The sequence below is a fragment of the Mobula hypostoma genome, chromosome 5 (assembly GCF_963921235.1).
Source record: "Mobula hypostoma chromosome 5, sMobHyp1.1, whole genome shotgun sequence".
Taxonomy (NCBI): Eukaryota; Metazoa; Chordata; class Chondrichthyes; order Myliobatiformes; family Myliobatidae; genus Mobula; species Mobula hypostoma.
Window position 1 is genome coordinate 111,938,769 of NC_086101.1, and position 12,828 is coordinate 111,951,596.

General features: G+C 45.8%; 1 protein-coding gene across 1 annotated transcript in view; it reads left to right on the top strand.

The window, feature by feature from the left end:
- The window catches only part of LOC134346919 (chloride channel protein ClC-Ka-like), a 122,548-nt gene that overhangs the window by 96,535 nt on the left and 13,185 nt on the right, over positions 1-12,828 (top strand). The window contains exons 19-22 of the mRNA XM_063048770.1: positions 176-244; positions 1,332-1,370; positions 6,738-6,842; positions 7,757-7,843. Of these exons, the coding sequence (XP_062904840.1) occupies positions 176-244; positions 1,332-1,370; positions 6,738-6,842; positions 7,757-7,843 (300 nt within the window). The remainder of the gene's footprint in view (positions 1-175; positions 245-1,331; positions 1,371-6,737; positions 6,843-7,756; positions 7,844-12,828) is intronic.

Below are 12,828 nucleotides of genomic sequence, written 5' to 3' on the forward strand. Positions count from 1 at the left end.
GGATTTAAAGAATTGAGGGGCGGCACTGCATGCCACACGCCGGCAAAATTTTTGTGTGTGGCATTTTGGGGACATGTGTCAAAGGTTCACCATCTCTGGGCTAGGACACTTACCAATGGCCATTCAGTCCATCGTGTCCATACTCTGATTGTTTCTTTTCTTTCCTTTCTGACAGACCGAGGTGGGTCCAGAACGCTGGCCAAGAAAACCAACCAGGAAGAAGCGGTTTCACTGCTATACCGTGGTAATCAACTCAGATACTAACTGACCATCTGGGCTCCTACGGGGAAGGAGGGGGTAGACTCGCAGTTCATGCTGCAGTGGGTAAAGCTGCTGCCTCACAGCTTCACAGGCATGGGTTCAATCCTGAACTCTGGCACTGGGTGTGTGTGTGTGTCTGTCTGTCTGTCTGTCTGTGCATGTGCGCAAATGCATCTGCATGTGTGTGTATGGAGATTGCACATTTTTCCTTTGACCATGTGGACTTCTCCCAGGAGCTCCAGTTCCCTCCCACATTCTAACGACTGCAGGGTAATCAGCGGCTAGTGAACGGGTAGGGTATAGAATCTAGGAGGAGTTATTGGGCAGATGTGGAGAGTAGGTTACAGAGAACAATTGGCGGGGAGGTGGGGTGGAATAGATGGCTTGCAAGCTGGCATAGGCTCAATGAGCTGAAATGACCTATGTTACAAGGAGGTATGGAGATATGACTGGGATGGGGATCCTGAGAGGAGAACTATTCACCGAGTTACTAATGGATAAGGGGTGGCTGGAAGACTGATGGTCACAGATGGGCAATCTCACTACCCGATGTGGGATTAGAGTGGGGATCTCATTGAAAGCTACGGAATATTGAAAGGCCCAGATGGAGTGGGCACGTAGAGCAACTTCCAATAGTGGGAAAGTCTCAGACCAGAGAGCCCAGCCTCAGAATACAAGGAGTCCCCTTAGAAAAGAGTTGGGGAGGAATTTGGCTCTATATTTAAAGTCATTGGGTATATTTACAGCAGAGGCAGATAGGTTCTTGATTACTAAGGGCATTAAAATTTAAGAGGAGAAGGCAGGAGAATGGGGTTGAGAGGGATAATAAGTCAGCATGATTGAATTGCAGAGCAGGACCAATGGGCAGGATGGCCTAATTGAGCTTATATTGTATGTCTTGTAGCCTTATTGTAGACTGACCAAAGGAGGGATGGTTTATCCATACGGGCAGTGAGGTGGGCACCAGTCTGTCCCAGTATCCAAGTGCCCCAACTTAAGCAATGTGCATGAGAAGCTTGCCCCGATGTTCTGTCCCACTAAGAGTCTCTTGGCTTTGATTTGTATTGCAGGACGGAGAGGAAGTCTTTGACACTATGACTACGAGTGAGGTAATGGCACTCTACACCACCGCCCCCCCCAACAAGCCCCACCCCTCCCCTGGGTCGCTCTCACACTTTTGAAATGCCCTAGGCTGTACTGAAGCCCAACTGCAAATAACAAGGGTTGTGACACTGGCCACTGCAGTACACCACTAGTCGTTAGCCCAACCGGGGAACCACTTCGTCAAGCACCTCCACTCCACTTGCCACAAGCGGGACTTCCAGCAGCCCAGCTTCTTCATTCCGATTCCCGTTCTCATTCCAGCATGTCCTCGATGAGGCCTCTCTCAGGGTGGAGGAGCAACACCTCATGTTCCTTCTGGGTAACCCCCAACCTGATGACATGAATATTAATTTTCCTTCTCCCCCCTCTCCTCTTCCTCTGTTCCTCAATCTGGCCTCTACCTCAATCTGGCCTCTTACCTCTTCTCACCTGCCTATCACCTTCCCCTGGTGTCTCTCCTCCTTCCCTTTCTCCTATGGCCCTTTACTTTTCCCATCTACCTGGCTTCACCTATCTCTTTCCCCTCCCCCAACCTTTTTATTCTGGCATCCTCCCCTTCCTTTCTAGTCCTGAAGAAGGGTCTTGGTCCAAAATGTCGACTGCTTATTCATTTCCAAAGATGCTGCCTGACCTGCTGAGTTCCTCCAGCATTGTGTGTGTGTGTGTGTGTTGCACTAGTCACCAGCCACCGTTTTGAGAAACAACATTCTGCCTCCTATATGAGGCACTTTAGAATCCACATAACTAGCTCTTCCCAAATTCCATGAGACATTTTGAGAAATGACTAGGTAAGTACTTGAACCATTAAATCGGAGAACAACAGGTCAAGTGCTGGACGATAGGGTTAACAGTTAAAATGGGTACACTCTGGTCAGGATGGACAAGTTGGGCTGAATGGCCTGTGTCATGCTGTAAAATACTATGATAATATGGATGTTCTTAGAGTGCACTTTGCTCTTGCTCAGCAAAATCCCATGATAAGCAAGGTGGCAGAGTGGTTCTAGCCCATTGATCAGAGGCATGAATTCAAGTCCCACCACAGAATTTAATAGAGAAAAAATGACAGAGCTAGTCTCAGTAAAGGGATCCACTAGTAGATTATCAATAAAGTCTAGGAAGGAAATCTGGACTTCTTACTTGGCCAGAGAGAACTCACTGGAATTTAGAAGAATGAGGGGGGAATTAGCAATCTGGAAGAGGGAACCGAGTGTAGTGTATCTAAGTTTGCTGATGACACAAAATTGAGTGGAAAAGCAAATTGTGCAGAAAATATGGAGAGTCTGCAGAGCGATATAGATAGATTAAGTATGTGGGCAAGGGTCTGGCAGATGGAGTACAATGTTGGAAAGTGCAAGGTCATCCACTTTGGAAGGAAAAATGGAAGAGCAGATTATTATTTAAATGGTATAAAATTGCAGCATGCTGCTTGCAGAGTGACTTGGGAGTGCTTGTGCACGAATCACAAAAGGTTGGTTTGCAGGTGCAGCAGACTATCAAGAAGGAAAATGGGACGTTGGCCTTCATTGCTAGAAGGATTGAATTTAAGAGCAGGGTTATGCTGCAACTGTACAGGGTACTGGTGAGGCCACACCTGGAGTTCTGGTGCAGTTCTGGTCTCATACTTGAGAAAGAATATACTGGCTTTGGAGACGGTGCAGAGGAGATTCACCAAGTTGATTCCAGAGATGAGGGGGTTAGACTATGAGGAGAGATTGAGTCACCTGGGACTATACTCACTGGAATTCAGAAGAATGAGAGGAGATCTTATAGAAACATATATAATTATGAAAGGTATAGATAAGAGAGAGGCAGGAAAGTTGTTTCCACTGATAGGTGAGACTAGAACTAGGGGACTTAGCTTCAAGATTCGAGGGAGTAGATTTAGGAGGGAGATGAGGAGGAATTGCTTTTCCCAGAGAGTGGTGAATCTGTGGAATTCTCTGCCCAATGAAGCAGTGGCAGTTACCTCAGTAAATATATTTAACACAAGTTTGGATAGATTTTTGCACAGTATGAGAATTAAGGGTTATGGGGAAAAGGCAGGTAGGTGGAGATGAGTCCATGGCCAGATCAGCCATGATCTTTTTGAATGGCAGAGCAGGCTCGATGAGTCAGATGGCCTACTCCTGCTCTTACTTCTTATGTTCTTATGTCCTTATGAATCTTATTGAATCCTATTGAATGTTGAAAGGCCTAGATAGAGTAGATATAGAGTTGTTTCCTGTGGTGGAGGAGTCTAGGAACTGGAGGGTACAGCCTCCGAATACAAGAACTACCCCCTTAGAATGGAAATGAGGAGGAATTTCTTTAGCCATAGTAGTAGGCAGCCGTCGATCCCAAGGGATCATGGATTTGCGCCTCTGGTGGGCTGTGTTCACTCCAGGGCGCAAGCCTGGGCGGGAAGATTTGAAGAACCGGCTTCAACGAGTTCCCCCTCTCCACGTCACTGAAGTAGTCCAAGGGAGGGGCAAGCGCCAATATAGCTTGGCACCAGTGTTGTCATAGAGGTTGCCAGAGTGAAGTTGTAAGCAACACCAAACTGCCGTGGGGACCCCGGCTCCAGATTTCTTCCTTGAGGTTTGCTCCCGAAGTCTTTCCCATGGGAGGGGATGGCCGCAAGGTAGTGGAGGTTTAAAATCAGAGTTTTCCTTCTCCTAGGCAGGATGCCATCCAAGGTTGACTAGCCACACTTGCCCAAAGCAACTGGTTTTGAGGTGCCAGTGGTCCGCCTTTGCCCCTTCTTCTGTCAGTAGAAACAGTTCTGCCAGGCCTAGTAGCTAAGCCACGCGTGAAGGCCAAGAGTTGGACTTGGTTGTCAGAGGCTGTTAGAGATGCACACCATTTGGAGCACTTCATAGGTAGTGGGAGCTTATCCCCACTACCACCCCTGGCTATGACAACCTGAGGAACCTTCTTTAGGCAGAGAGAGGTGAATCTGTGGAATGCATTGCCACAAGTAGAGGCCAAGTCATTGGGTGTATTTAAGGCGGAGGTTGATTGGTTCTTGATTAGTCAGGATGTGAAAGGTTACAGGAAGAAGGCAACAGATTGGGGTTGAGAGGGGAATGGATCAGCCGTGATGAAATGGCATAGCAGACTTGATGGGCTGAATGGCCTGATTCTGCTCTTATGTGTTATGGTCTAACCACAGGAATGTTAAACAGAGTGGGGTGTTTAATATCTTGTGCAGCCATTCACTAAAAGAGACACACAATAGGGAAGCCCTTCTCGTAGATGAACTGACAACCATGGCTGACGAGTCCCATCTGCCCAATCGACTGGTTTTAGGATGCTAGTAACCTGCCTTTGCCCCTTCTCCTGTCAGTAGAAATGGTTCTCCTGGGCTTAGTAGCTAAGCCACACGTGAAGGCCAGGAGCTGGACTTGGTTGTCAGAGATTATTTGAGTCACACACCATTGGGGGCATTTAATAGGTAGTGAAAGTTTGTCCCCATTACTGCTCCCTGGCTATAAAAACCATACAATATAAACAACATGGATACAAGAAGATTGGGGTCTGGATATCTCAGGGCTGTCCCACTAGCTAGAAGGTACAAGCCAGGAGCATAATGGGACATCCACCACTTGCCTGAGTAAGTGTATCTCCAATGGTACTTGATAAGCTAGGCCCCATCAGGACAAAGAAGCCCATTTGACAGGCACACGAACCACCGCATAAACATGCCCACCCCTCCACCACTAGGACGTGGTGACCAACGTGTGTGCTATATAAAATTCACCAAAATTATTCCACCATTCTGCTCTAAAGAGATTTTAAAGATTAGCTTTATTTGTCACTTGTACATTGAAATTCACTGTTCAATGGGTCACTTGCGTCAACGACCAACACAGACCAAGGATTGTGCTGAGGGCAGCCCGCAAGTGTCCAGCTCAAGTATAGCATTCCAATGTCTTTGGAATGTGGGAGGAAACCGGAGCACCCAGAGAAAACCCGGTCAGTCACTGGGAGAACATACCAACTCTTTAGGGACACTGGCTGGAATTGAACCCCGATTGCAAGAGCAGGGAACGCCATCACCCGCAGTCTCCCCTCCACTTTGCATACCATCCCAGCTTGGGAATCTGTCACCATTCCTTCCTCATTGCTGGATCGAAACTCTGGAATTCCTTCCCCTATAGCTTCGCTAGAAACTCCGCAGTGCTTCAAGGATGCAGCTCACTGCCACCCTCTCAGAGGGCAGTCATGGGCAAGAAACGCTGACCTTCGAGCAACCGCAGGCATCAAATAATTTTAATCTGGGATCACCCGTAAGGCCAGCATTAATTTACCAATAAATACCTTCCCCTGGAATTGTACGTGATGGGACAGTACAGAGAACTCCAATCTATATCTAACCTGTGGTCTAGCAGTATGTGATAGGACAGTGCAGAGGGAGCTTCACCCTCTATCTAACCTGTGGTCTAGAGGTATGTGATGGGACAGTGCAGAGGGAGCTTTGCTCCGTATCTAACCTGTACTCCAGGAGTGTGTGATGGGACAGTGCAGAGAGAGCTTCACTCTGTATCTAACCCGTGCTCGGAGTGTGTGACAGGTTGGTGCAGGGGGAGCTTCACTCTCTATCTAACCCATGGTCTAGGGGTATGTGGTGGGAGAGTGCAGAGGGAGCTTCACTTTGTATCGAAGCCACGCTCTAGCAGTGTGTGTGACGGGACAATGCAGAAGGGTTTTACTCTGTATCTAACCTGTGCTTCAGAAGTTTGTGACGGGATGATGCAGGGGGAGCTTCACTCTCTATCTAACCCATGCTCTAGGGGTGTGTGTGACGCGACAGTGCAGAGGGAGCTTTGCTCCATATCTAACCCGTGCTCCAGGAATGTGTGACGGGACAGTGCAGAGGGAGCTTCACTCTATCTAACCTGTATTCTGGGATTGTGTGTGACAGAACAGTGCAGGGGGAGCTTCACTCTGTATTGAACCTGTGCTCTTTTTTTCATAAAATATCTTTATTACAAATTCAGTGCTATATATACAAAGCAGTGACTAACACAATTACTTCACTACAAATAGACAGTATACATTAAACCAAAATGTTTCCATCTCTATTAATGATGGCACTAACTCCCCGTGAAGCCCAATAGTCCCGGAATGCCTCTGAGAATCTGTGCTCTAGGAGTGTGTGACGGGATGGTGCAGAGGGAGCTTCACTCTGTATCTAAGCTATGACGAGACCCCTGGTTTGTTAGAAGCGAGAGCTCCTGTTTCTCAGTGTTGATAGAGTTTAAACATTGCCTGTGACCGTACTGCATTCTGCATTGGATCAATCCCCACTCACTGAAGCACAGAGCATAACTCCAGGCCCCTGTGCCCTCCTTTCACCTGCCCCACTGCTCTTTCTACATGCTCTATTACAGGTGGAAGAGTGGGAGTACTGTCAGCTCCAGGAAGTCCTACAGCTGGACGAATCCGTGATTGATCCTGCACCCTTCAGGCTTGTAGAAAAGGAAACCCTTCATGAGGTAAAAAGCTTTAGCCTGGCACCTCGGGCCTTGCAAGCCATTATGTCCTCCCTGAAAGCGGTTACACCACTATTGAACTTAAGAGCTGAGAAGTTATATTATAGCTTTTTAAAACTCTGGTTAGGTTACATCTGGGGCATTGCGTTCAATTCTGGTCACCCCATTATAGGAAGGATCTAGAGGGTCAGAATCAGGCATATGCTGAGGCATATGTTGTTTTGTGGCAGCAGTACAGTGCAGTACATTAAAAAACTACTGCAAGAAAGATTAAAATATAATTAATAGTGCATAAAGAGAGCAAAATGTGAGATGGTGTTCATTGATTTGTGGTCTGTTCAGAAATCTGATGGTGGAGGGGAAGAAGCTAATGTTGAGTGTTGATCATTGGGCTCCACTCCCTCCTCCCTAACCACAGCAATGAGTTGAGGGCATGTTTTGGATGGCGAGAGTCCTTACTGATGGATGGCGTCTTTTTGAGGTGCTGCCTTTTGAGGATGCCCTCGATGACAGGGAGGCTAGTGCCCATGATGGAGCTGGCGAGCTGGCTGAGTACAACCCTGTGCCGCTTGTTTCCGATCCTGAACACTGACACTAGATCAGAATGCTCTCCACAGTACATGGTGCAGAAGAGGATCACCAGGAAGCTGCCTGAATTCAAGCGTACGCGCTGTAAGGAGAGGCTAGACAAACTTGGGTTGTCTTCTCTGGAGTGATGGAAGCTGAGGGGAGACATCCATGGACATCAGGAGTCTGAATTGAGAGGAGGATAGGGGGTATGAATGGTGTTGTGGAGCCCAGGGAAAGAGAGGGGGAAGGGAGACCAAGCCACAGAGGGATCCAGAAACAAGATGAGAATTTCATCCACCATCACCTCGCAGCTTCTCACGTCATTCCATCCTCTCCTTGATTTCCAGTGCTACAACCTCTTCAACCTCCTTGGGCTCAGGATTGCATACGTCACCTCCACCGGGAGGCTGGTCGGTGTGGTTGCTCTGAAAGAGGTATTGATGGATATAAATGATGGGGAATACGGAAATGAGGAGGGGAGGGGTTTGGGACTGACGGGAGGGCTCTGTGCGGAACTAGCATCAGCCAGATGATCTCCTCCTGTATAATAACATGGACAACCAATGGTGGATTGATGGAGAGTGGTGATTTCTCACTAAATTTGTCAAAGGTTTAATCAAATCAGGTAAATGAAAGAGCTTATACATGAATTTATGAATTTGAAATCTGCAGTTCCACAAGTCTACTTAATAAGACCTAGTTCAACCTTTTCCAACTTTCTTAAACCCGACACCTCCCCCCCACCCCCAAAGCCCTTTCATACTTGCCAACACCCTTCTGAGGCACAATATACTTTCTAGCACCCCTATAGTGTAAAACATGTCTACTATATGCTAACACGAGAAAAATAATTCTGCATTAAATTTTTATTTGTCTTTAAACTTAGCCTACACAATACCTGTGCACTGTACAGCAGCTTCAATATCAACGTGATCTTTGAGTTTGATGTTTTTAGCAGAAGTTCAAATATGTGGTTCAATTTATGACAGCAAAAGCCTCATGTCCTCACGTGTAACAATGTCCAAGCGGTTTCTGTTTTTTGTGAGTACATGGTTCACTGCACTGAAGCCTCTTTCAACAAGGTAGGAGGATGGAACTGAATTGAATTTACTTTACTTCTTACATCCTTCTCATACATTAGATTAGATTAGATTATGAGGACACGCAGTCCTCTTTTAATTGTCATTTAGTAATGCATGCATTAAGAAATGATACAATGTTTTTCCAGAATGATATCACAGAAACACATGACAAACCAAGACTGAAAAACTGACAAAAACCACATAATTATAACATATAGTTACAACAGTGTAAAGCAATACCGTAATTTGATACGAACAGACCATGGGCATGGTAAAGTCTCAAAGTCTCTCGAAAGTCCCATCATCTCACGCAGACCGTAAACCTCCAGCGCCGCAAACTTGCCGATGTGGCATCTCGGAAGTATCCGACCACAGTCCGACTCCAAGTCCCTCTGAAAGCTCCGAGCCTCCGACCAGCTCTTCGACACCAAGCACCAAGCACCATCTCTGCCGAGCGCCTCGACCCCAGCCCCAGCAACAGGCAATAGGCAAGGCTGAGGATTTGGGGTCTTCCCCTCCAGAGATTCTCAATCGCGCAGTACCAGTGGCAGCGAAGCAGGCATTTCAGAAGTTACTCCAGATGTTCCTCCGTGCTTCTTCACGTCTGTCTCTATCAAATCAGGATTGTGTATGGCATCCTACTTCACAGATATGATATCATTCGGAACGGCCGCGCGCGCTGTGTCGCGCCGCCATCTTCTCCTCCCTCCATGAGGAGTAAAAATCTTTACATTACATCTCCGTCTAAATGTGCAATGTGCAATCAGTAATTTGTAATAAATAGAACAGTCAATGTAACGTAAAAACACATTCAAATCAGCGTGAATTAATCAGTCTGATGGCCTAGTGGAAGAAGCTGTCGCAGAGCCTGTTGGTCCTGGCTCTTATGCTATGGTACCATTTCCTGGATGGTAGCAGCTGGAACAGTTTGTGGTTGGGGTGACTCGGGTCCCCAATGATCCTTCAGGCCCTTTTTACAAACCTGTCTTTGCAAATGTCCTGAATTATAGGAAGTTCACAACTACAGATGTGCTGGGCTGTCCGCACCACTCTCAGCAGAATCCCGCAATTAAGGGAGGTACAGTTCCCATAAAAGGCAGTGATTCAGCCAGTCAGGATGCTCTCAATTGTGCCCCTATTAAAAGTTCTTAGGATCTGGGGGGCCATACCAAACATCCTCAACCGTCTGAGGTGTTAGAGTTACTCGAGTGCCTTTTTCACCACACAGCTAGTGTGCACAGACCATGTGATGGTCTGATTGATGTTGTTTATGCCAAGGAGCTTAAAGCTGTTTACTCTCTCAACCCTAGATCCATTGATGTCAATTGGGTTAGCCCGTCTCCACTTTTCCTGTAATCCACAACCAGCTCCTTTGTTTTCGTGACATTGAGGGAGAGGATGTTTTCTTGACACCCCTGTGTCAGTGAAATAACTTCTTCCCTGTAGGCCACCTAGTTATTGTTAGAAATTTGGCCAATCAATGTAGTGTCGTCAGCAAATTTAATGAGAAGATTAGAGCAGTGGGTGGTTACACAGTCATGGATATACAGGGAGTAAAGGAGAGGACTTAGTACATAGCTCTGAAGAGCTCCTGTGTTGAGAGTCAAGGGATGGAGGTGAGGGAGCCCACTCTTACCACCTGCGAGCAATCTGACAGGAAGTCCAGGATACAACTGCACAATGCAAGGTCAAGGCCAACGTCTCTGAGCTTCCCGTCGAGCCTGGATGGAATTAAGGTGTTCAGTGCTGAACTGTAGTCCAAGAACAGCATTCTCACATAAGCATCCTTCTTTTCCAGATGTGTAAGGACAGTATGTAGAGCAGTGGCTATTGCGTCGTCTGTCAATTGGTTGTGTTGATAGGCAAATAGTAGAGGGTTCAGTTTTGGTGGCAGCATGTTGCAGATGTAGTCCTTGACCAGCCTCTCAAAGCATTTGCTTATTATAGAGGTGAGTGTGACAGGACACCAGGAAATGCAATGAAGAGCTGTTTCGCTCTTCTCCAAAGACCAGGAAACTTCGTATGACAGTGTTGCCATATACCACAAAAGCTGACATTTTTGAAAAGCATCTTTGCTTCTTCATCATTCAGAATTTCAATAATTTCTTCTTGCAAGCTCTTCTGCCTTGCAAAGAAATGAGTTAGTTACCCAGTCCAGAATTTTCAGATTGTTCAAAGCCTTGAATTGATTCTGAAAATCCTTCTTCAGTGACAGCAGGTGTAAGCAGTACTCTTGCAAATCACTGTCTATGAAAGAGAGTGCCATATTTTCCACGTACTGTGAGAACATTCTTCTCCCAATGTTTTGCTTATATATTTTTCAATGTTCGGATAAAAGTGGACACTGCACTTTTGCCTGGATTAAACTGAAATTCTCATCCAGCAGTTCCACATCTAGAATGTTCATTTTCTTATACTGATCGGCTAGGTATGCCTCATCTCCATGTAAATGTTCAAACTTTCTTCCCAAGCTCTTGTCGACTTGGAGCAAAAATTCAATGACTATGTCAAAAAGATCAAAGAAACATTTTAAACAACAGCCTGTTGACAGCCAACGCACTTCAGTGTGAAGAAGCAAGCGTTTGAATTCTTCATCATTATCTTGTCACAACTGTTGAAATATTCTGATATTTAATGGATGAGCTTTAATTTTGTTAATAACAGATATTACAAGAGTCATACTTGAAAAAATTGCTGTCTAGGGTTTTTGGCTGTGAGATGTTGGCAATGAATTACACAATGGAATGCAAACAGACTTGGAATTTCTTTTTTCATGAATGCTACTGAACTAGCATGGCGACCTGTCATACATGGTGCTCCATCTGTAGCACAGGAAATCATGTTATACTTTTATGCTCAATATACATTTTGATCTCATCGTAGATTGATTCTGCATTGATATTTGTTTATAACTTTTTGCCAAAGAGAACCTCTTCATAAACTTTTCTATTTTTGATAAACCGTACATATCCCATTAGCGATGCCTCATTGACTCATCCATTTGTATCCCAAATTCTGTTCTTTTTAAGCTCTGTGCATAGTTGATTCTCAATGTCTTCACTCATTTCGTCAATACAATGAGCTACAGAGTTACTACAGGAATTGTTTGTAAAGTACTAGTATCCATTTTGAGAACAGTGTAGCTCTTCTGATACATCTTTTACCATTGTATGAGATTTTCCACACTTTGCTATAATTTTGGAAATGCTATAAGAAGCAATGAGACCACTATCAAGGTCAATTTTAAGTTTCTCGGCAAATGTCTTGAGTGGGCAATACTTTTCAAATTCTTCTTTCATTTTTGGAACTGAGTAGTACCATAAGTAGCCTTTTCAGAGTGTCTGTTATGGAAGTGTTCATGCAATCTTCATGGTTTTATGGCTTCATCAGATCATACAGTATTACAAATAAGACACATGGGGCATCACTGATCTGACAGGAATGGAATAAAGCCATACTCCTGATATGTAACATTGTATTCATGCACTTTCTGTAGTTTCTGTTTCTTAGCAGGATTAGAATTCAAGGCTTCACCACCTTCCGACTCTTGGAGACCATGCCGTACATATTTATCCATCATTAACAGGGCTAAATTAAAATAAAATATTAACACAGACTAGGGATTGCCTATCGGATGTTAAAAACAGCAGGGAGTTGACACGGTCGTGCCTCATGTGTGGGTGCTGCTTACCGCTCACCAAGAACCTTGAATGCACTCCAATGACTTTCTAATACCCCTAACACACCCTTAAAACACATGACTGTCCCCCTTGGGAATCACTAGCCTAGACCCAACCCCACCAGTACTGTACCCCAGGGTTATACAGTGACAGACCCAACCCCACCAGTACTGTACCCCGGTGTTATACAGTGACAGACCCGTCCCCACCAGTACTGTACCCCGGTGTTATACAGTGACAGAACCAACCCCACCGGTACTGTACCCCAGTGTTATACAGTGACAGACCCACCCCCACCAGTACTGTACCCAGTGTTATACAGTGACAGACCCGTCTTCATCAGTACTGTACTCCACTTCTATACAGCAATAGACCTGTCCCCACCTCTGTACCCAAGTTATACAGTGACAGACCCATCCCCACCGGTACTGTACCCGGTGTTATACAGTGACAGACCCGTCCCCACCAGTACTGTACCCAGTGTTATACAGTGACAGACCTGTCTTCATCAGTACTGTACTCCACTTCTATACAGCAATAGACCTGTCCCCACCTCTGTACCCAAGTTATACAGTGACAGACCCATCCCCACCAGTACCACACCCCAGTGACAGATTCGTCCCCACTGGTGCTGTACCCGTGTTGTACAGTGACACA